Source organism: Cyprinus carpio, chromosome A6, assembly GCF_018340385.1.
Source record: "Cyprinus carpio isolate SPL01 chromosome A6, ASM1834038v1, whole genome shotgun sequence".
In the NCBI taxonomy this organism is placed as follows: Eukaryota; Metazoa; Chordata; class Actinopteri; order Cypriniformes; family Cyprinidae; genus Cyprinus; species Cyprinus carpio.
In genome coordinates, this window is record NC_056577.1 from 8402256 (window position 1) to 8425979 (window position 23724).

The 23724-nt window shown below is 36.4% G+C and overlaps 3 protein-coding genes across 4 annotated transcripts; 2 read left to right on the plus strand and 1 right to left on the minus strand.

Moving 5' to 3' along the window:
• Positions 1-283: 283 nt before the first annotated feature.
• On the minus strand, positions 284-7515 carry LOC109073962 (endoplasmic reticulum junction formation protein lunapark-B-like). Its single transcript, XM_019090039.2, has 13 exons — positions 7441-7515; positions 6994-7042; positions 6843-6884; positions 5256-5443; positions 4973-5031; positions 4698-4738; positions 4487-4570; positions 4327-4378; positions 4032-4241; positions 3380-3485; positions 3167-3237; positions 2908-3072; positions 284-1508 (listed from the first exon to the last, which is right to left on the minus strand). The coding sequence occupies exons 2-13, from the start codon at positions 7018-7020 to the stop codon at positions 1327-1329; spliced, it is 1227 nt and encodes a 408-aa protein (XP_018945584.1). The 5' UTR covers positions 7021-7042; positions 7441-7515; the 3' UTR covers positions 284-1326.
• A 375-nt stretch (positions 7516-7890) lies between these two features.
• On the plus strand, positions 7891-12501 carry LOC122145271. Of its 2 annotated transcripts, XR_006160219.1 has the most exons (4): positions 7891-8252; positions 8352-8454; positions 8566-8874; positions 11804-12501. XR_006160219.1 is itself a non-coding variant. In XM_042757861.1 (3 exons), exons 1-3 carry the CDS (start codon positions 7986-7988, stop codon positions 8820-8822), a joined length of 627 nt encoding a protein of 208 aa, XP_042613795.1. In that variant the 5' UTR covers positions 7894-7985; the 3' UTR covers positions 8823-9048. The 2 variants fall into 2 exon arrangements, 1 of the variants encoding a protein (XP_042613795.1); XM_042757861.1 differs by lacking the exon at positions 11804-12501 and having other exon boundaries at positions 7894-8252; positions 8566-9048.
• Positions 12502-18988: 6487 nt separating this feature from the next.
• On the plus strand, positions 18989-22962 carry LOC109102554 (metaxin-2-like). Its single transcript, XM_042757862.1, has 10 exons — positions 18989-19166; positions 19537-19584; positions 19696-19742; positions 20284-20356; positions 20526-20602; positions 20681-20773; positions 21359-21397; positions 21538-21663; positions 21781-21857; positions 22395-22962. The coding sequence occupies exons 1-10, from the start codon at positions 19127-19129 to the stop codon at positions 22597-22599; spliced, it is 825 nt and encodes a 274-aa protein (XP_042613796.1). The 5' UTR covers positions 18989-19126; the 3' UTR covers positions 22600-22962.
• The last annotated feature ends 762 nt before the right edge of the window (positions 22963-23724 follow it).

Genomic DNA, 23724 nt, shown 5'->3' on the forward strand with positions numbered 1-23724 from the left:
GCTGCTGGTGTATCTGGAACAACTGAAAATCCTGAGTAAAAAAACAACAAAATTTTCATAAGATTAAAACTAAATGTTACATTTTATAATTATTTCAGTTGCTATGGCAACATATGACAAAAAAAGGTTATCAGTAAAGCATAAGTATTTGTCTATTATGTATCATGCATGAAATATTTGCTTAGACATGAGCATCAGAAACATTCAATTAGCCTTTCTGTATTGTGCTTCTTAATTCTTAAAGAATCACCTACAAAAGAAAAACTCACTTTTCATGATAATGTTGAATCATTCTTTAGAAAAAGATTTTTTATTGGATTTACCATACACACAATCCAGTCTGTAAATGCAACAGACATGTGCACAACAACTTAAAAGAACTGACAAACAAGAACAAGTGGACACCTCCAGTTCTGAAGCACACGAATTTTGTGTTGCTTATTGAGATAAGAGTCAATTCACAATGAACATGGAAATGAAATAACTAATGCAAAATGCAGAGGCACAATTGACTACAAAATTATCATTATCACCATTCAAATTCATGAATAAATACCAGTGTCACCTCTGGCATCAGTTGACTTGTAAAGCTTAAACAGCAATGCAGAAAACATCCTGTATTATTTTGACAAATTTAGCAATTTGTGTAAACTGTGCTGTTAAAACCTAGACATATTCCTAACCAGAAAGGCACAAGACAGTTGAATTATACACAAATACGTAAACAAACTGTTGGCCAGAAAAAACACAAGCAATTAAAATTATTCAAAACAAAATAATAAATATTTAATACTCAAAATAGTGTATTTGGCAAAAAAACAAAAAACAAAACAAGCATCACTCCCCTACAAGGACTATGCTTTTGTCAGAGTGTATTTTTGTTCAACTTGCAGTTTCAAATAATTCTGTAAACACAAACACAGATAAAATCTGTAAAATATATCCTGTCCTTATTTACTAAGCAACTGAATGCTAACACTGTAAAATGATACTATTCTGACTGTAGTAATTGCAGTTTGTTTTGTGAAATCACCCTCATAAACAAACCATGCACAGGTATTGTACTGGGTGACATCACCGTTATGGGCTGCACCACACCATTAGCATTACAAACTGTAATGTGATATGATATTTAGCCCACTATATGTAAACACTGTGGTGCATATATAAATAAATTAGCAGTAAAAACACTTAACAGCCTCCAGAATTACTAAGAAGTACTAAATGAACACACTTTAGGGTGAAGTTAAAACCAAACATACCAAAAACCAAAAGCTGTAGCAAACGGCATTGATCATTCATGTTTAAACTGCATTTAAACACAGTTTAGTTTGATTCATCCTCTTTCTGCTGTTGCCCCTGAGCTCCGGTCTCTTCCTGTGGGACATCCTCTGAGCGGGCCGGGCTCTGTTGAGACTGTGCCTCTTCTTCCTCTGATTCATGTGCAGAAGGTGGATCTTCAGCGGTAGGGTCCTGAGGCTCAGCAGTTGTAGTTCTTTCTATGTCATCTGCAAAATGAAATAATTAAAATAATTGCCACTGGGGATGTATACTGCTAAAAGCCATGGCACTGTTGTGCATGTGTGAGATTGTGTGCGTATTAGGCCTGTTATTGCATTAAACAATAAGAATATAATTTGTGGTATTCTTCATTCAGTATGATAATAAATGTTTAAAAGAAGCACAACATGTATTATCAAGACTGTAAACAAACCAATTAATAATTAGAGGGAAAAAAGCATCTGACCATCTAGCTAAAACTAATATTAATTTTGCAGATATTTTTACTTGCAATTTCTATAAAGATAAAAAAATTAGCTGAATGTCAAAAATGCAGGATATTTCCCTTAAAACAGACATAACATTTCAAATTACATATTAGGAGACATTTAAGATTTACTGTCAAATAGATTTAAGATTGAGATAAGATTTACAGTCTTTTAGAAACACATACAAAACACACCTTTCTGCCATGTAATGGTGTCAGTCATTATTGTGTTGTGTGATTTTGTGTATGAGAGTGTTCTTTGAATAGGAAATTATTGTGATCATGATTATGCTACCCACTATAACTGAAAGGAGCAGAGAATACTTTAGCACCAAAGCATCATGCAGTGGATTCACTACTGTTCACACGTTTGGGGTGAGTACGATTTAAAAAGAAAATAATAATAATAATGCTCTTATTCAGCAAAGACATATTAAATTGATCAAAAGTGACAATAAAGACAATGATAATGCTACAAAATTATTTTAAATAAATTGAAAATTTAGTTTTCTATTGATCAAAGGATCCTGAAAATGTTGAACAGTTTCCACAAAAACATTAAGCAGCACAACGGTTTCAACACTGATAATAAAAAGAAATGTTTCTTAAGCAGCTAAAGCCTATAACTGAAACTGAAGACTGGAGTAAAAATATTTTAAAGTATATTAAAATAGAAAACAGTCATTTCAAATTGTAAATTGTATTTTTAATCAAATAAATGCAGCCTTGGTAAGCATAAGACCCTTTAAAAACAAAAAAATGTTACGGACCCCAAACTTTTGAATGATTTTGTATGTGTAAGTAAAGTGTGTAGGTTCTGGGACCTGAGGGAAATTTCCTGAAACTATGAACTTTACTCCAAGGGGTGCCAGAGTGTGAAACACAAGTGAAGCAAGCCAAGAGAATACGGTCCAAAAAACCCACAAATAAAATAAAATACAACATTCATTCATACTAATGATAAATGTAAATGATTTCTTCAAAAACTGCATGTCTTGACTTTCACAGTTGTTTGCTGTACTCTTGGAGGCTTTCCAGCTGCAGTTTTAAGACTGATTGACACATTGCATGACAAGATAACAAAATTACTTTATGAGTTCTTGATAATGAGGTCACTGGCTGTCAGCAGCATGAAATACCTTCAGGGGCGTCACTGTCCTCTGGTGTCTCTGTGGCAGCAGAAGACTGTGTTTCAGGAGATTCAGAGCGAAGCCTGCGCTCAAAACTGAATTCTGGGAGTCTGGGGGCCTGGGGGCGTGTCTTTCTTGCTGGGTTCATGAAGTAGCAATAAGCACAACGGAATGCTGTAATGTAAAACATCACACATGAGTATCAAAATAAAAGCCTCAAGGAAGTATCCTCGGACAAAAAAAACTTCTGCTTCTGATAGGTTCTTACCTACATACTCAAATTCCTCCTTCAATGCCATACCATTGTGGGAAAAACACTGCTGGCAAATCAATGCATATCTGAAAGTATAAGAATAAATGGGAGGAGTGCAAAAGACAAATACTTCTCTCAGATACTGACATAATTCTGGCCAGTACAGTGTTCAATGTGTTTCTCTTAACTTGTATGTCAAGCTGGTGGTATGTTATACCAATGTAATACCTGTTCTGAGGTCCGTCTCCCACCAAATACTCAATGACTCTGTCCACAGAGCTGCGCTCTCGTGGAAGGATGGGTCGAGCAAGAGGTGGACCAGGAGGACGCATACCTAAATGATCAACACTTCATCATTACACAAATCAAGAAAATGACACGCTAGGACTTCACAATAATGCTAATGACATCAACTATGAAACCTATAAAGTTCAGTTTGAATTTAAGCCCCAGAAGATGTTGATTTAGTGAGGAATGCATTCATCTTTGAGTAAGAAGCTAGTAAGGATTTTTATACAGTGTGAATGCCTTTATCCACACTTCAAGAGATAGTTCACCTAAAAATTTTAATTCTTATTCATCCTTATGTCATTCCAAACCTGTATGACTTTCTTACTTTTGGGCATTTCAGCACACTTTTATATGTGTAATTGTATTAAAACAGTGTACCTAAAACTACATGTTACAAAAACGAAAAAATGTAATTATGCACGCTCTTTTCCCTTATATTTACATTTTGATTTATATTTACTCACTTAAAGTTCATCTTTAAAAACACTAATAATTACTATCGCTATCATAGTTTTATAGAGCCACAGCTAGCTGTTTTTCATTTATTTATCCACCATGTATATCCACTGTAAGTTTGAGTGTACTGAACCTGATCCAGGTCCTGGTGAATAAGGATTCATGCTTCTCATCATTTGTCGTGGTGTTTCTGCTTGGCTCGCTCCTGTTGGACTGGCTACAGAACTGGCTAGCCCTTTCTCCGGAGGCCCTCCTGGGGCACCGTGAAGGGGTGTGGCTCCTGGGGACATGGGACTGAGTACTGCACCAGGACTAGCCACTGCAACATGCCGCTGCCGAAGGTCTGCATATAATGTGAGTACATATGTGCATTATACATAAGGAAAACACGCATAAACACATAATCAAGAACAAAAACACATACAAACCTTGTCCTGGTCTAGGGGTCATGTGGGGTCTGACTGGAGTGGCTTCTGTTTCCTGTAAAGATAAACCATGTATTCATCTAACTCACTAGCTCCAAAAATAAATCCCTACATCTGTTTAAAACCATTTTCAAGCTTTAATATTACATATGACTGTACTTACTGCTTTCTTTTTAGATTCTGGATCAAATCTCTCCAATATGAGTTTAGCATTTTTGTAGGTCTCAGTTTCCATCACCTCCTCAAGCTGACAAAAACATAATTCATTTGTTTTATGGTCCACATGAACAATTTTATCCATCTGAAATATAAGTAGCCACAAGCAAGCTTACTTTCTCAGACAACTGTTCTAATGTGTCTGAAATCACACTTACCATTTTTCGTTTCTGTGCTTTTAAATCATCTAATTTTTCATCTGAAACAGAAGAAACCATAAATTAGTAAATCTATAAATATACTGATTCAAAAGACCAATGAGTCAATCAATCAAATCCCAATCAGATCTCTGTCAAAATCTTTGGTGTATTTAAACACATTTATGAATAATTCCTGGAGAGAAAACACACAGCTACAGCAGAGAATAAACAAAAGATTAAGAGAATGAAGAAAACCATGAAAAATGAAGAAAAACAACATATCATGAGCTTACTGTTTCTCTCTGTACGTTTGGAGAAAAGGAAGATGAGCAGTTTTCGTAGTAACAATACTCTATGAAGAGAGAGAGAATATCAAATTAAGCAAGAGAGCACATTAACAAAGAAATTATGCAACGCAATAACATAGACCTACGTAAGCCAAGCAGCCTTTAAAAAGGAGTATAACAGAATGCAATACGTGTGATATAATACATAATACAGATGTAATAACATCAACTGTAATACAATAAGCAAGCCTAATAGAATGTCATCATCTATGAATAAAAGAGGACTCACAGTGCAGGAAAGGCCAGCAGAGGCAGGGCAGTGATGAGCCGAGCGCTCCACTGCTCAGGAGAGTACAGGTAATACACACACAGACACGTGATCAGGTACAGAGCAGATGAGTAGAAGAGAAGTCGGCCCACCCACAATTTCAGCAAACGCTGGTTCTTTGCACGAAACTCCTCAAGGTCCTTAATGTCCTGTGAATTCATATCACAATATTGTACGATCATTACCAATGTCATTACGTTAAATATTGTAAAAATGCTTCATTTGATAACATCTAATTCAACCCTATAATGTCTAGGATCTTTTAGTTATCAACATGAAAATCTTCTTGTACACTATCTACTACATGCCTTCTGACTGATTCACACTTTTTTAGAAAGTAAATGGCCTTTTAGTTTTAATCTAAAAATGTCTACCTTGTGGTACACATATCTGTTTGCTGTGAGTAAAGTAAATGTAAAAATAACATTTTATTTTGTTATTAATATTTTTAGATGAACATTTACTGGACTGAAAAACCTGATTATGTTTTAGATAAATCATGTTAAATGGTGTTTTTTAATGATGAAGCTGTCTTATGATGAACATTTATTTGTGCATCACTCAATCACCATTGTATTGCATTGCAATGTTTTTAACTACATAGCTCTGATCTGAAAAATAATATTTATAATTTTTCTAAGACATTGTTGGAAGATATAGAGTAATAACTGATCATTTATTTGCATTTCATGCAAGAAGTCTGTAATACTGTGTCATTGATTTACATTTTAAGCAGAATTTTATCTGCCTTCCGCATAAATAACAATATGCATTATGAGTAAGAGGTGCATATTCTCACCATATCATACTATATGGCCATAAAATCTTGATGTTTCAAATTTGATACAAAACATAACACATATATTCACTATTTTTTTCTTTATTTTCACTAATAAGTTTCACAAAATTGTTCCATTAAAAATATGTCTTTCTGGCAATTATCTGATATGTCAGGCTTTACAGTGTTAACTGGTTTTATTCAAGAATTAAAATTATTAATTAACATTACTGAATCTGACTTCATTAGATTACACTAACTAAAGTCATTTTTAAGGTCAGGTCTGGTAGAAATGATGCCTCAAAGTAAGTTATAATGTTTGTTTACATGGTGGCATGAAAAACAGATTTGTCACCATGTGTCATGTTACACATAAAGCTGAGAGACATTGAACATGCTAATGCAGAACATAAATACTGAATGCCGGATATAAGCTCTGTTAGTTACAGTTGAATGTACAGTGCAAATTAAACATAAAGCCCTCGGGAATTGCAAAGTGTATTCCTACAGCTCACTCTTAAACCAAAGCAGTGACCACTACTGGACAGTTAAGGTCAACCGCAGCAGTCGGGCAAACAGATGGTCCCATCAATACAGTCTCCAGATAGACAAAGACTTCAGGAGGTGAGCCAGGAATGAGTAAAGCAACGAAATGCAGCCAGTATAAGGGTTCAGATGATGACATACAGCTCTGTGATGTGTGATAAGGTCACAACGGCTGAAAAGAGTCTGTGGGGTTTGAAATGGCAGGACAACAGTGGGGAACATACCTTATCCAATGCCTCTAGAAGTTCTACTGTGGAAGCTTTAGTCTGTTGGAGCATAACAATTACATTATTGTTTATAGTATGGGTTTGATAAAGAAGTGCAAGAACTGGATTGGGGGGGGGGGGTGGTTGCAAAAGGAGAAACAATACTCACCTTCCACCGTGAAATTATGGCTCCCATTGTCAGTACTGCAAATCCACACCTTAAAGCAGAAACCAACTATTGTAATTACTCTCTCAACACATCCACACCCTCCAATGCATCAGTCTGGAAGACATTTTTCGCACATTAATATAAAGAAACATAATCCTCGCTTGCATCTGTGGTCAGATCTTATCAATAACGTGGGTTGGAAATGCAAACTCCAAACGAATAACAAGAGTAAGTATATTCAACTGAGAAATAGGACAATAATGCAACTCTAATTATTGTAGAGGATTTACTACAACAGGGACAGGATGAAAACTCCTGCCCTGCCTTCCTTCTCGCCAGCCCTCGCTTAGTGTAAAGCAGTGTGATTTACACATATGTTCATTAGGTTGATATTAGTTAAAGCATATTATACGATTAAAATTTGCAAGAGTTCAGTCGTTAACTTGCCTTCTACAGAGATGGGTCGGAGGCTGATGCTGAGCGTGTGACGGTGACGTAATCAGAGATTTTTGGAATTTAATTCAAAATAAAAGCCCTGTAGAGTACGATTAAAAGCCTTGCACCAAATTATCTCATATAATAATGATTAAAGTCGGCATGAAATCAAAATTTACGATTCTTAGTTTTTTATGCAGTATTGTAGTGTTTATTATAATGTATCTGTGCACTTCATTATTTTTTTTTTTTTAATTCATCCATCTCCCCATCTATAGCACAACTGTTCATACAATTTATTTATTTTGCAATCGGTTTTTTTTTTTTTCTGTGTGTTGTTGTTGTCTCTGTGTACTGGAAGCTTATGTCACTAAAACAAATTCCTTGTATGCGTAAGCATACTTGACAATAAAGCTCTTTCTGATTCTGATTCTGATTCCCCTCGAAACGACTTCTCTTCTTTTACGGTCACGAGCAATGGCTGGAGGGCGTGGCTATCGGTGTCCGTCTCCCTCGCCTCTCCAGAAACCTATCATCGATCAGAAGATTGCACCAATATGGTGGTAAGGTGCATTTTAGGATGCGCTCCTCCTCAAGTCCTCTTCTCTATCCCCAAACATCCCAGTCTGCGTGCCCGCTGGCTCCAATTCTTGCACTTCGAAGAAGGAGGAATAACGGCAAATTCGCGTCTGTGTGCGAGGCATTTTACGGAAGAATGTTTCAAGAATTTGAGACGATATGAAATGGGTTTAGTCCGAATCCTATATTTGACAGAAACGGCTGTCCCGTCTGTGTACACAGTTGGAACGTCAACAAATGTGAAGGTTAGTAAAACGAATTCACTTGCTAACTAGAAATAATCTTGTAACGTTATTAGATGGATGTTCTGAAATATCGCTTTGTGTGTTTCATTCGTCTTAAAGCCACTTACACGAGATGTTGGAATCCAGTGCCCCGCCAAAACTGTGACCAGCATTGGCGCGCAAGCGGCATTCTCTACTCCAAAGCCGAAACGACGGAGTAAAGGCAAAGAAGTTATATTGTACCTGTGTATTTATTTATATTGGGGAGTACATAGTTGTCTGTGTGTGTCTCATGGTTTTTTATTTATTAATTTATTGTTTGTTGAAATTTCAGCGGTCCAGGTAAAACCTTTGTGCCCCTCTATGACCTGCTCAACTGTGGATCTTGGCGACAACTTCCATCCTCTTTTTAAAATGTCTACACCGATCAAAAGGCCACGGATGGGAAATAGCGCAGATGAGATCAACGACACATCGTCGGGTACCATAAAGGAGTCAACAGCGTTGGATTCCACATACAAGCCTGATATCACTCAGGAGGACAGTCAGAAGTACAGCTGCGTTCACACTGCGGCCAGGGGCTGGCTATGAGTTTGCTTGCCAGTGGGCGTTCTCACTACTGGTTGCCTTGACAGCGAATCAGGTTTCTTGCTGCTAAATACAAACATTTTGGAGGCAAACGACTAAATATAATCTAAACATAAATTAAAGGTCCCCTGAAGTGCCTTGAAACAGGCAGTTTTATTCTGTGTGGTGATGTAATTTCAACTGAAACAAGAGAGGGCGGGACATATCTAGCAGCCCCGCCCCCTTTTTACAATAGCCAATAGCGTTTTGTTGTAAAGCCGCATTTGATAGCCACAGTCTAATATTGTACCTCCTAGATTCAATATGAAACTCTTAGTAAAACAAAATAGTGGTCATAGTCATGCTGAGGCTGTGTAGATGTAAAAGATTTTAATATGTGCCTACGCATATGATCTGCTCCGTGCGATCGTGTCTCTGGACCAGAGCCAAAGTCCGGCTCAGACTGTGTGCACTGCCGCGGTTCGCGTGAAACAACGTGAAACCATAGACTGTATAAAAACATTGACGTAGTGTCTGTGACGTCATGTCTCGTGTCCTGTAGATTTCCGAGGAGCGTTTTTGAAGCTCAAAGTGGGCGGAGTGGGTGGTCGCCATCTTGGCAGCTCGTCATTTCCAGATAATTGAAAGTGGTCAAAGAGGCGGGAGCTGGTTGCTGAAACCATGCCCACCTAGCTCGACGGTGGTGACAGCAGCAGCTTAATATAATTTAAATGTTATTAAAAAAAATCACCCCCTCACAGTTGTCAAGAAGGGCAAAATTAGCTATATAGACCAAAACCTCTTTTTGTATCAGGCTGTAAATAAATTTTTTTCTGCTGTAAAGTTGGGCATTTTAACATGGAGTTTTTGGAGCTAGCCTCTAGCGGCCAGTCGATGAATTGCAGTTTTAGTCACTTCCGTGTTTGTTTCATGAGAGAGAGCGGAAGGTTGCCGCTCGTGTGAAACCAGACCTCATTTGCACCAGTCGAAATCTTATTTACACTGTCTGAATTGTAATGAAGAATATGAAGTATGATGTTGAGACGTTTTGGCAGAAGTGACGAACTGCAAGCTTTGAATGCTTTTATCTTCTAAATGTGAATTTTGTCACTGTTTTGGAGCACACTGCCTTATAGATAACCTTAAGACTAACATATTGATAACACCCAAAAAACTTTAATTTTGATTTCATGGGGACTTTAAATCCGTACATACAAACAAATATTAATGAGAAAAAGAGCCTATTTTTTTTCCATTGCATATGTTTATCTACGGCTGAGAGGAAAACGATAACATGAGCTCTGCCGTCGTCTTTCCTATTGGCTGTCGCTCCCGAAAGTTGCTCTTCATTTGCATAAAGTGAAAGGATTCTGAACTTTGTCATGTCGCTGGACACGCCCCATCCATCGCCAACGGCCGCTGTCGCACTTGTCGCTGGAAATCGCCAGCTCTCCATTGAAATGAATGGGATCATGTCACTTTGTCGATTGTAGTGTGAACGGGGCTTAAGTCAGTATCTTGGTGTAATGCTGTGCGCAGGGCTGGGAATCGAATCCTCATACAGAGCCGTTTTCAGTTCAACAAAGCTTATCTATGGGTGCCTCTCAAACAGAAGGCTGCATACTACGAAAGCTGCATATCTCAGCTGCTATGCCATCAAATGTCACTGAACGACGATTCACGAAAATAAACTGAATGAAAACGAGTCAGTACTGAGCTCGTCTGAGTTTAAGGATGCAGTCTTCCATTTGAGAATCACCCATAGAAAAAACACAGAGAGCACAGATCAGTGGCCAAGTGCACATCTGACTGACAGAAAAACCACAAGCTCTTATATCAGTGTTATTGTTAATGTTCAGGTTATTTTGTTTGTGTACAGTTTATTAATTTTGTGCAAAGCATACAGTTAAGTAAACATCATTCAGCTAAGCTGTGCACATGTATTTTAGACACACTTCACCTTTTGTTCCTTTCATGCAATAAATGCATGTCCATTGCTGAGCTGTGGGCTATGACTATCACAGGCAATGCAGACAAAATTACAATTTAAAATCAATCAGAGCTACAAAAATGTATCGCAATTTTTACAAATAAAGTTTCATATTATGAGAAGGGTTCTTTCTACTATCTATATCCTGCAGTCATGGCGTAATTAGGTTCCTCCATTCTAAGAAGACAGGAATCGAAAAAGAATCGAAAACAACTGTGAGGAATCAACTCCTGGAATCAAATCCCATCGATTCCAGAATGAAGTATCGGACTCGAATCCAAAAATTTCGGAATTGAACAGCCCTAGCTGTGTGTGTGAGACTTACTTTAGTTATACTAATGTGTATGTGTCCTGCTTTCTGTACAAGGTTTGCCAACCCCTCTACAGTGCAGCAAAATACGTAGTGTATGAGGACAACACTGACAAATTTGTGATTGACTCACGATTTGATTCAATTCATATTTTGATCCACTATCGATTACTTGGGTTATGTATCTGGCATGATTCATTTTAATAAGTTGTACTGAATTTCAACACTTTGATATCATTCATGTTTATTTGGTGCTGTAATTTGTCAAAGTGAGCGAGATTATCAGATCACATACTGCTTGAACTGAGGCACAACATCAATTTGTCATCAGCACACATAGAAGAATGCTGAAATAGTATTCAAATTTTGTATTTTTATATATAATTTACAGACTTTAAAAGCTGAGACTGTTTCTTATTAAAAGATAACAAGCACTAAATTTCTAGCAATTTATTGGATTGTAGGTTTTAATTCAACTGAAAACAGCATAGAGTACAAGATTCTTGGGATCTAACACCTCAATCAAGTAACACCCTAGTTTCATTTTTAGCTATATTAACATGCATAAAGGACACTATATAACAATATTTGACACAGTAGTGTAAATTCTTTATTTTTTCTTACTCATTGTGCTGCTTGTTTTACCAGGATGTGATTGTAAAATCATTTTGCACTGTTACATTTAAATTAATTTTACCATTTTAGACTGTGGACACCCTGCTGAGAATGCTGTTTGAAGACGTGATTCCCAACCCTGGCCGATACCAGGAACACATGAGTGGAGTGGAGGTCCCTGATGATGTGTGTGCTGCCTTCGAAAGGCCCGACTTGCAGTAAGCTGCAGCAAGATGTTGGTCCCGCTTTTCACAGCATCCTTTGGTTGTTTCAAGTGAACATTAATGTGTCAGACAGAATGTGAGAGTCTGTGAAAGAGGGAAAATGTGTGTGTTTTGATTGTACAATGTGTGGGGGAAAAGCATGCAGTTTTGTGTAAATAGTTAATAGCAAACAAGGCAATAACTCAGAACTACACAGTTCTGAAACAATAAAATTAAATGACATTGAAATAGTACAAATCAAGTCTTGGCATCATTTATTAATAAAGATTGAAACACTATATTACTAAGCATGTAACCGAGGCAATTGGAATCCTTGGTATTGTTTAGAAGGAAATGTATTTCTGATTTTTTTTCTATGATACATGATGGGATAACAACATGGACACTTTTACCCAGGTAGCCCCAGCACCACCTCACAAATGTCCTAAACTGTAGCAAAAATGTCCAAAATTGTAGGAAACTTATCAACCAGGGCCCGGTTCCCCAAAACGTTCTTATCGCTAAGTAGTTCTTAACCTATTTCTTAACCTCTCTCTTAATGTTATGGCACGATTCCCGACACGTTCGTACGCTAAGTATATCTTCTGTAAGTCACACTTTCGTAAGGTTGGTCTGGACCATTCGTAAGCTCTCTCTTAGCGTTGTTTGAGCTCAAGACGCTAGTCGCCGCCACTTTGCAGCAGTCTTTAGAAATCAGCGCAGTGCAGTACAAGTCCAACTATGGTATGTTGACAATGTTATGGCTCAAAAATGATTTTATGTTATGGGCATTTTAAGACTAATAATAAAATATGTTCGCAATGGATACAGGCAGGTCTATTTATGAAGTTGACTTTATTTGATATCAGAACTAATATGGTGGTAATTAGCCTAGGCTATTTCGTAATGTCATTAAAGCGTTTAAATTGGCAGTCACTTTTGATAATTAAAATCTGGCAAACAATTTGGCTCTAAATGGCTAAGATCTATAAATGGGTAAGCATGGTGGTGTCCAGTAAGCGACCAACTATGGCAGCGATCCAACGTATCCTTGTATTGAATCAAAGACGGCGCCGGCAGCGGAGCTGTTTAGTCCATGTCAATTTTTTTATTCGGCAAAAACTTAAGCCCTTTTGACATTTTGCCTGACGTATTAAAAAAACATCGCCTCCCAAGACAACTCATTATGGAGCTGCTGGACCTTCTCAGACCTGCGCTTGCCAGGCTAACGCGGAGGAATTTTGCTTTGAGCCCTGAAGTCCAGCTGCTAGCAGCGCTAAGGTTTTTTGCTACAGGGAGCTTCATCGAGGTCGTGGGAGAGGGCTACGGCCTAAGCAAGACCTCGGTGTAGAGGTGCGTCCACATTGTCACCAACGCCCTTCTGCGCCATGCAGGGGAATTCTGATTGTAAAGTACCTTACCATCAATATAAAAGTGTATTCCATATTTTTTAGAAGTCGTCAAACCCATGTCAAGAAGCGGCACAAGTGGCACAATGGGATAAGGAGGGTGGATGATTAGCGAGGGATACCCGGTTCGTCTAACCGTCACAACATATCGTGTGAACATATTACTGACAATTTGATAATTTAATTAATAGTCTATATTTTACGGATAACTATGTTAAAATAAATGTTGCTGGAATAATTTGAGGAATGTTTCATTTGCATAGAACGTGTTGTCTTTCTTAACGCCCTAATGCACCTTCGCGTGAAGTTGAAAATCTATTCCTGAGCAATCGATGCCAACTTATTCAGCACCTTCACTTGGGACAGCCCCTTTGTAACGTCGGACGTAAGAGGCAGCGTGTTAAGAAGCTTCCTAAGGGACACTTCGGGGAACACACTTAGGAACATAAACAACTTTGGTAAGATGTATCTTTCGAGTCTTCTTACCGCGCTAAGAGTGAGCGTTATCGGGAAACCGGGCCCAGTTTAACAAAAGTTAATAATTTTAATGATTTAGCAGGGGGTTGAAATTGGACACAACACTGGCATTGAGTCCGGTGGAGAGTAATCCTAATCCTCCACAATTGTCTTAACAACCTGGAGCTTAACACGCACAAAACAGTGGAGATGATCGTGGACTTCAGGAGAAGCCCCCCTGCACTCCCCCCACTCACCATCATGAACAGCACTGTGACTGCAGTGGAGTCATTCAGGTTCCTGGGCACCACTATCTCTCAGGACCTGAAGTGGGACATTCACATTGACTCCATTGTGAAAAAGGCCCAGCAGAGGTTGTACTTCCTTCGTCAGCTGAGGAAGTGCAACCTGCCACAGTTGCTTAAACAGTTCTACTCCACCATCATTGAATCCGTCCTCTGCACTTCAGTAACTGTCTGGTTCAGCTCAGCAACCAAATCTGACCTCAGAAGACTAAGGAGGGTAGTCCGGACTGCTGAGAGAATCATCGGTACAATCCTCCCTTCTCTTCAAGAACTGTACTCATCCAGAATGATAAAAAGGGCTGGCAACGTCACTCTGGACCCCTAACATCCAGCACACTTCCTCTTTGAACTGTTGCCATCTGGTCGACGCTACAGAGCCCTGAGCACCAGAACGGCCAGACACAGGAACAGTTTCTTCCCCCAGGCAATCCATCTAATGAACACTTGACAATAACTGTGGAACACACAACACTATTTATACACTCATACACTTATTTATCTAACACACATACTTAGTCTACACTTCAATTTGTACATAATATACCTGTACATACAAAACTGCCTATTGTAATATACCTACACATACAATTGTCAATTTGTATATTGTTATTCCTTACCTACTTATTTGTATTTTTTATTCTTTTATTATGTGTTTTTTGTTCTGTCACTGTCATTCTGTTGCACTGCGGAAGCTTCTGTCACGAAAACAAATTCCTCGTATGTGTAAACATACCTGGCAATAAAGCTCATTCTGATTCTGCTTCTGATTCAAACTGGCATTCAAATCTGCCTCCATTTTGTTAGCAACGCCCAACTTCCAACGATCCAATCAATTACCAAAGGACGAAATCAAGCCCCACCCTACCATTTTTTCCCCCTCATTTCAGAACCCGTTTCACTTCGATATACGTCACAATAAGGAAAAAAGGACAATCCCAACTTCCATTTCATACCGACTTTAATTATAATTCTGCATTAAAACTACAATGACTGCTTGGATCAATACCTTTATTTTTTTTTTTAAAAAACTGTAATATAATTATATAAAATTATAAACCCATGTTTATGGCTCTCATTTGTATGATAAATATCAGAAATTACCGTTACACTACGAAAAAAAAAAATCAAAGAAGGAAAGCAATGAATTAAAGAAACGGTGGTAGCTTACATGGAAATATAAAATGTAAATAACAACAGCAGGATGTTTTGGCTGTGAAAACTGGTTTTATATCAGTACATCATGCAATAGCCTATATTGTATTCATTGTATGTATTGTATCTAAAATGCATATTCACTGTTCAGTTAAATTATAAAAATTTGCCAGCACCAGGAATCCGGCCAGTTATTTTTTCCCCTCCATTTGCAAGCAAAAATAAATAAATAAATAGGCCTAAATAAATAAAAAGTAGATAAGGCCATTACGTTTCACGAAATAAACTGATGTTTAAGAGATGGTTCCCGTAAATGATATTGTTCACATAATACTATAGCCTTGAAAGAATCTCAATTCAAATATGTAATATACTGCATGAATGCAGTATCCACTCACATAAACACTTATGTATAGGCTAAACCTGTGCTTGTGGGGAAATGCAATTACATGTAAAATTAGCTATAATTTAAAAGATAATTAAACTATATACTTTATTACAACTGTCAAGACGTAGGCTACGATGAATGCTGCATAAACATGTTCTACAGAGCGAAACACTGTCTCTTTCCCGAATGCACGCACACGCGATCACACGACAAGTAACAATAATATAGGAAAATTTAATATTGTATAATATTATAAATTGTTCGTATTCTAACACCCATGCACAAATACATTCAGTCTCTCTCAACTCCCACAACACACACAGAATTGTACCTTAAGGTTATCGTATTATCATTTTTTGTAATGCCATGTTATAAAGGAAAGACAGTGATAAAATTATATATATTTTTGCATTTATAAATCATGCGTACAGACCCATTCCCCAGAGGGAATTTCTGATTTTTAAGTGGGACAAGGGATTTTACCGTTTTTTTTTAACATAAAATGCCAGAAGACGCCTGATTAACATAGCTGCAAAGAGCAGTCCAGATAGGCTAATGTGCAGAGATAGGCCTACTTTAATACCACCGGACTTCGCATATTTTGAGCCTATTTTAGGCGTTTCTGTTTCCTTCATTTGTTCGTTTTTGTAGATTGTAAATGGTTAGCTGGCAACGCCACTGTGGGGTAGAAAATCCGCGGTTTCTAAGCTCTTCCCAGCTCAAAAGTTGATTTACAGCTCAGGTTGTAAAACGGTTTTTACGAGCCTCGCGCGTCCGTCATTGGGTATCACAGATGAGACGCGCTACAGGCTCGCGTTAATATTGGCCCCTCTCTTTCCTTCCCACGCGCTCTGTTGCACAGGAAAGTCCAGTACGAGAGGACGTCTGTCTGTTTTATCATTTGTGCAGTATAGTTTATTATTATTATTTTTTTAAATAAACTATATTAGTTTAATTTTGGCTTCCCTTTTGTTTTACTCTTTTCTTTCTCTTTTAAATATCGTACTTTTACTTTAATACAGGGAAATGTATTTTACAAAGGGCGTTTTTGCATCAAATGGTAAGTGCAGCTGCAAAATCAAGCTTAATGTTTTTTTCCTCTTGAAACTTTACATTTTTTCTGATCAATCAGTCGCTTTATCAATATTGATCAATTCTGAATTTTAGCAGGAAAATTCTTAAAGTATGGTCATCCTGTGTCTTTTTAGTGCAGACGAAATTGAGTGAGAGAAATTGTAAACGTAAAAATTTAAGAAATTAGGACAAGTTTGAGATGAGGTCAGATATGTCAAAGTGTGTTGTGCATTTTAGTTCTGAGAGTAAAACTTAATTTATTATTCTGGTTCCTTTGTTAATGAATCCATTTCAATTTGAAAGCGAGAGGATTATTTTAATTTACTACCGACTGCATTGCGGAGAGATAGAGAGAGAGAGAGAGAGAGAGAGAGAGAGGGACAGAGAGACTAAGAAAGAAATTAGATTTTCTAAGATAGATTTGATCAGATAGGTTTTTTTTTTTTGTTTTATTTTTTTTAGGCTACATGATTACAATAGGCACCAATTTTATTTGGATTAGAAAATAGAAAATATCTGAAATTAACAAAATCAAATTCACACTGAGGAAAAAAAGCATGTTCATTAAATACCTTTTTAAATAACATTTTTCGTGTGCAAACATCATCAAGGTTTGTTTTAATTTTTTTTTTTTTTTTTTTTTTTTTTTTTTTTTTTGCCTGGGCCGTGGACACGTTATGCTTTTTATGTTCTTTAGGTCGTTCCACTTCTGAATATTCATTTGGACTCTTTGTTCCGTCGTCTATATATACCCTGTAGAACCGAATGTGTGTTTACACAGCACATTCACAGATTCGGTTTTAGGGGAGTATATGGACGATGCAAAAACGTCACTGTGATAAACCACACTGCATTTGCTGAATGCATAAACGACTCAACTACTTTTTAATTTTTTTTTTATTTTATGTTTCGTTTAGCCTACTTACAAACGGTTAAGATTAAAACAGCTGTTTACTAGAGTTTTACAATCTTTTTTATTTTATTTATGTATTTATTTATTTAAATTGCCGTTCAAATATTTAGCTATTAAAGTTAAAAGACTAATATGCTGTGATATTGTCTAACATCCAATAATATCCTAAATAATTTGAATATTAATAAGTATTTAGTGTGTGTTTGTACTGAATTGTGTTTCCTTAGGTCTCCTTTCTTCCTTTTAGAGAACAGGGTAAGATGCCCCGAGCTCTGCTCAAGCCTGGGAAAAAAAAAAAACACATGCACTTTCCGTTAACTGATGAGCTGGAATACTGAAAAGAAAATGTTCTAAATCTATAATGAGCTGTAATAAAAGGAGAGTGTACAAATGTGTCCTTTTTTGTTTCTAAATAAATACAATACAATAACATCAAGAAATTATTACAATTCAATACTGTTATTCTCACACACACACACACACACATACACACACACACACACACACACACACATACACACACACACATATATATATATATATATATATATATAGATAGATAGATAGATAGATATAGATATGTATAGCTAATAGATTAAGATCTATTATATCTCTCTCGCTTCTACTCTCTCTATCTCTCTCTCTCTCTCTCTTATATTATTAGGCTCTATATATATTATTATTAAAACTTATTATATATAGAGAACCGGAGAAACAATATGTATAGACAGATAGACAGATAGACAGATAGATAGATAGATAGATAGATAGATAGATAGATAGATAGATAGATAGATAGACAGATAGAAAGATGTTATAATATATTCTATCTCTCTCGCTCTCTCTATTATATATATATATATATATATATATATATATATATATATATATATATATATATATATATATATAGCCTATATATATTGTTTTAGGTTTAATGCACCTGTTTAATATAGTTTAATATAGACTTATTGATTTTACAAGATTAAACATATTAATACACCTATATTTATACTCTTGTTCTTATTCTTAGTAGTCTAACATTTGACGAAAGAACAATTAAGATGCAGCTCACACACAGTGTAAAGCGTGCGCGCTCCTGGCCCGCGCACATGATTTACTGTCCGCGCCCTGTTCTAATGGCGTCATAATGACCGCTAGCAGGCACCTGCTCCTCCACTATAAAATACATTAGCACATAAATAAATATACAATATACAGAGTAAAATGTATTGTGGTTACAATAAGATTAAATGGAAACAATGAAAGAAAAAAAAGAAAATGGTTTAAGAATGATGTTGCAAAAAGTAGCAATATTGCAGTGAAAGGCCGCTTTCATATTACGCGATCGGAAGTGGAGGAACATGATTGGCTAGAAAGCAGGAAAAACTCCAGGGTGACGTCACTACACTGGGACAGGAGCTTGCTTTGCCCTTGCGTGGAGATTTAATGCCATTTCAGTTTTTCGATCAGTTTCAGTGCTTAGTTTAAAGTAGATTTCGTCTGCGCCGCCATGTCTCTTGCTGCAGAGGCTTTTGTCTCTCAGATTGCAGGTAATGTTTGGCTTGCGTGTAATTTAGCGGTCCGTGTGTGTGTGTGTTAGTGTTTTGTGCTAGAGATGGGCAGGTTAGGATGATAATCGGGGCTTACTTTAAACACAGTCTTCTCATTTCTCTGCATATTAGTAACGTTAAGCCAGTACTTCTGTTCACGAGTGTTTTGTTTAAGATGTAACAGCAAGCAGTTTCAGTTTTCAGTGCTACTGTCAGGGTCAAAGATAAAGAAACCCATGAAATGTTTATTAATGTAATGTAAGCCCGCATAGAGCGTATATAGTTAAGGGTCAGAGTTTCTGAAAAATGGAAAGATACAGTCTTATTTGTGAAATGTCAGTAGTTCATGTCATGTCACTTTCTACTGCAGCTGCTGAGCCATGGCCTGAAAAAGCAACTCTGTACCAACCTCTTAAGGGTAAAAAAGAAGCCATCTATCAGTTTTACATTTAGAATGTGGTCTTTTCAACTACAAAAGAAATCAAATGAAACACATTAATATGCTTTTTTTTATTTTGTTATTTTGCAGAGGATCAAATCCTGCTGTCAGATTCTGCATCCTCTCTAGCTGTTCAGGTAAAAAGTAGTGCCATAATCACTTTGACAGTTTACACACTCGTTGATGGATCTTTTCACATTTCCAGGTTTCTCAGCAGCAGAAGTCGTCATAGTTGGGTAATCTTCTATAGCAGTGAATGGGAGCATACCACAAATATATTTTTTGCATTCACATTTGCTCAGATATTAAAAGAAAAACACCATGATGGTGTTTTCATGACTTTCAAAATAAAATAAAAAAATAGAGAGAGACTGATAACGGCAGCCAGTAGAGAGAACAACGTCAAATTGACCGTCACTCCCAAAGAAGCTGTGTTAGAAACACCCTTGCATTAGCATACACTAGTTCTTTTTGTAATATGGTACAAAGGTAATATAATGCAAAGTATAGTGTTATAAATGTTCATACATTTAAAAAAATAAACGTTGGAATGCGTCATCACAGTCTTGTGAACAGGGTCTATTCACATTGGCAACTTGAAAACCAAATATTTTGACATGTTTTAAAATTATATTAGTCACTTGTTTTAGGTTTAGTGAAGTTACTTTTGTTTTGCAGACATTTCTGAGGATGTGTGGCCTGCCAGTGCAGGTGTCCTGCTGTGCCAATGCTGAATACATGTCACCGTCAGGTGCATCGCCAAATTCTCTCATTTTTAAGTTTTTGTTGAATTTATTAGTGATTTGTTTATTCTTGTCTTATATTGGAAAGACAGCAGTAAAGAGCTCTGTCAAGTTGAATGTATGAGTTTGAGTTAGAGTTCATATGTTTTATACTCTCTCTTCCTCTCTGTTCATTAGGGAAGGTTCCTTTCATCCATGTTGGAAATCAGGTTGTGTCAGAATTGGGGCCGATTGTTCAGTTCATAAAGGCAAAGGTATCATCATTACTCTAAAAAACAAACTCCATATGAATACTAGAATGTTTGAGTGTTGGCTGACATTGCTGTCCATAGGGTCATTCTCTGAGTGACGGGTTGGATGATGTCCAGAGGGCAGAGATGAAGGCTTACATGGAGCTGGTCAATAACATGCTGCTGACTGCGGAGGTACAGACCCGCACACATTAGCATGCATTTGTGTTGTAAATACAAAACCGGTCAAAAGTTTGGGGTCAGTACAGTTTTTTAAAAATGTGTAAAAACTCTTTTATGCTCACCAAAGCTGCTTTTAGTTGGTCGGAAATACAGTAAATGTGTAAAATCCTAGGAAATGTTTTTACAAAAATAACTGTTTTCTATTTGAATACATTTTAAAATGTAATTTATTTTAAATAAATATAATTTTCTTCACTTCCAGTCTCCAATGTCACATGATCCTTCAAATATCATTATAATATACCATTAAAAAAATGGATTGTTATTATTAGCATTACTATTATCAGAATGAATAGAAAGTTAAAAATAACAGCATTTACTTAATATAGAATTATTAATATATTTTTTTATAAACTGTACGTTTTGATCAATTTAATGCACCTATGTTCAATAAAAGTATTAACCCCCCCCATTTCTAAAAATTGCTCAATTTCCAGCACATTATGTGTCTTTGCTTGTGGATTTTCTATCTTTTAAATAAATATTTTAAAAGTGCTAAACTGTGCAGACAAGTGAAACATTGCCTCTTCTTTCTAGTTGTATATCCAGTGGTGTGATGACTACACTGCTACAGAGGTATGTGTCACCTATAAAGTTGTCCCCAAATCATATATATTGCATATCTTATAAACAAAGATGACATCAATGGCATTTTAATGTCAGTATATAGATAGATAAGTAAATGTAGTACACATTTAATGGTAGTGTGTGTTTAGATCTCTAGGCCCCGATACAGCAGTCCCTATTCTTGGCCTCTCAATCACATTCTAGCCTATCAGAAGCAGTGGGAGGTACAGAGGAAGATGAACGCGATTGGATGGTCTGGAAAGAGCCTGGAGCAGGTATTTTTTGTGTGCAGATAAATTAAGTAAGTGTAATACACCGACCAAGTCAGGTTGTGTGTTTTTCTTTCATCAGCGTGCGGTACATAAAGCTTTGTGTGGGTTTCCTCTTCTCAGGTGTATGAAGATGTGAGTCAGTGCTGTCAGGCCTTGTCACAGCGATTGGGAACACAGCCCTACTTTTTCAACAAACAGTATGTTTTGTGCACATACACTACTACTATATAAGTTTAGTGTCAGAGAGTTGTTTTTTTTTTTTTTTTTTTTTTTGAAAGACATAAATACTTTTATTCAGCAAGGATTTAGTAAATCAAGAGTGTCAGTAAACATTTTTAATGTTACAAACTATTTCTATTTAAAATAAATGCTGTTCTTTTCAGTTCATCAAGTAGTCCTGAAAAAAATTATCAACATTGATAAAAACTAATTTTTGAGCAATAAATCATCATACAATGATTCATTGTAATATGATCAAGGTTCATGTGACAAGGTTGATGCGGAGTAATTGAACTTTGCCATCATAGGAATAAATTACAGTTTTAAATGTATTAAAATAGAAGACACATATTTAAATTTTTATACATTTTTCACAACATTACTGTTTTAATCAAGTAAATATGGCCTTGGTGAGCATAAGAGTCTTTTGGACAGTAATGTACACATACAAACATGCAACATAACTCTGTTTTCACATGCTGTCTTTACTAATTATTGTACTTTAAATGTCACAGGCCAACTGAACTAGATGCTTTGGTGTTTGGTCATCTTTTTACCATACTCACCACACAACTGACCAATGACGAGCTTGCCGAAAAGGTTAAATCCTACACCAACCTGCTTTCTTTCTGCCATCGTATTGAACATACTTACTTTAAGGAGCACGACCGAGAGAACCAGTCGGGGTCCCTGCACCATTCCAAAGGCTCACTACCCTAAGCACCACACTTTGCCCAACATTTCTCACTCCTCTGATCTGAAATGGTTCATCTGGCTGAAATGACTGACATCTTTAATATCCTATGTCAATTAAAAGACTTGACATTGTTGGTTCTGTTGAGGTTGAAACGTCAATAAATAAAGGCTTGTGAATATTTAAAGTGTTCCCAACACACTTCCGAACTACTACTTTTCCTGTTCATAATGCCATAACAGGAACCTGCCTGCCACAACAGTAGAATTAGATTTCGTATATAAGAATTTAGTTGATGTAAAATTTCCACTGTGTGATGCCTTTGTGTAATATGTGTAAATGGAAAGTGCCTGCAGTATTAACTATAATAAACTAAAAGTTTAATTTTTTGTTTGTTTCTGTGTTAATGAGGAGGTTCATGCAACGTTTAAACGTGTTAAAAAAAAAAGAATGTAGAGTTAGTCCTGATACAACTAAACACGTGATGTTGTATTATTTTTGCTCCAGCAGGGGGCGCAGTAATGCAGCATTAAAATGAAGTCAGTCTATAGTCGATATTCCGTGAATACATAAATTGATCTGGTGTCGTTGTATGTAGCAATTATTAAGACACATTTCTGAGTATTATAATAAAAAATAATGTGGTTAGAACTTGCATATTAATTAGAACACATGTACTCTTAAAGCAGATTGTCAGACCCTACGCACGAGGGTAGTAGGCTACTTCTTGTGACAGATGGATATACATAAATCTGCATAAGTATTTATTTTCTGTAGTTTCTATACAGTATAAGGTACTGTTCAGTAATTTTGGGTCAGTAAGATTTTTTTTAAAGAAATTTGAGATTATTCAGCAAGGATGAATTAAAATGGGTCAAAAGTGACTGTAAAGACCTTTACATTATTACAAAACATCTACATCAACTTTCTACTCATCTAAGTGTGGGTAACACTTTATAATAAGGTTCCATTAGTTTAATATATTAATGTACAAACATGTACAAACAATGAACAATATATTTATAACAGTATTTATTAATTTTTGTTAATGAAAATACAGCTGTTCACGGGTTAGTTCACAGTGCATTAACTAATGTTAAAAAGCACAACTTTTGATTTTAATAATGCATAAGTAAATGTTGGAATTAACA

Bases quoted from the DNA above. Each gene is read 5' to 3' on its own strand.
- LOC109073962 (XM_019090039.2), bottom strand. From the start codon at position 7,020: ATGGGAGCCATAATTTCACGGTGGAAG. The intron at 4,379-4,486 runs GTAAGTACAGTC...TTATCTTTACAG, and splicing joins CAGAATCTAAAAAGAAAGCA to GAAACAGAAGCCACTCCAGT. The intron at 4,242-4,326 runs GTTTGTATGTGT...CATTATATGCAG, and splicing joins GACCCCTAGACCAGGACAAG to ACCTTCGGCAGCGGCATGTT.
- LOC109102554 (XM_042757862.1), top strand. From the start codon at position 19,127: ATGTCTCTTGCTGCAGAGGCTTTTGTCTCTCAGATTGCAG. The intron at 20,357-20,525 runs GTGCATCGCCAA...TCTGTTCATTAG, and splicing joins TGAATACATGTCACCGTCAG to GGAAGGTTCCTTTCATCCAT. The intron at 21,398-21,537 runs GTATGTGTCACC...GTGTGTGTTTAG, and splicing joins ATGACTACACTGCTACAGAG to ATCTCTAGGCCCCGATACAG.
- LOC122145271 (XM_042757861.1), top strand. From the start codon at position 7,986: ATGGTGGTAAGGTGCATTTTAGGATGCGCTCCTCCTCAAGTCCTCTTC. The intron at 8,253-8,351 runs GTTAGTAAAACG...TTCGTCTTAAAG, and splicing joins GAACGTCAACAAATGTGAAG to CCACTTACACGAGATGTTGG. The intron at 8,455-8,565 runs GCAAAGAAGTTA...TTGAAATTTCAG, and splicing joins GCCGAAACGACGGAGTAAAG to CGGTCCAGGTAAAACCTTTG.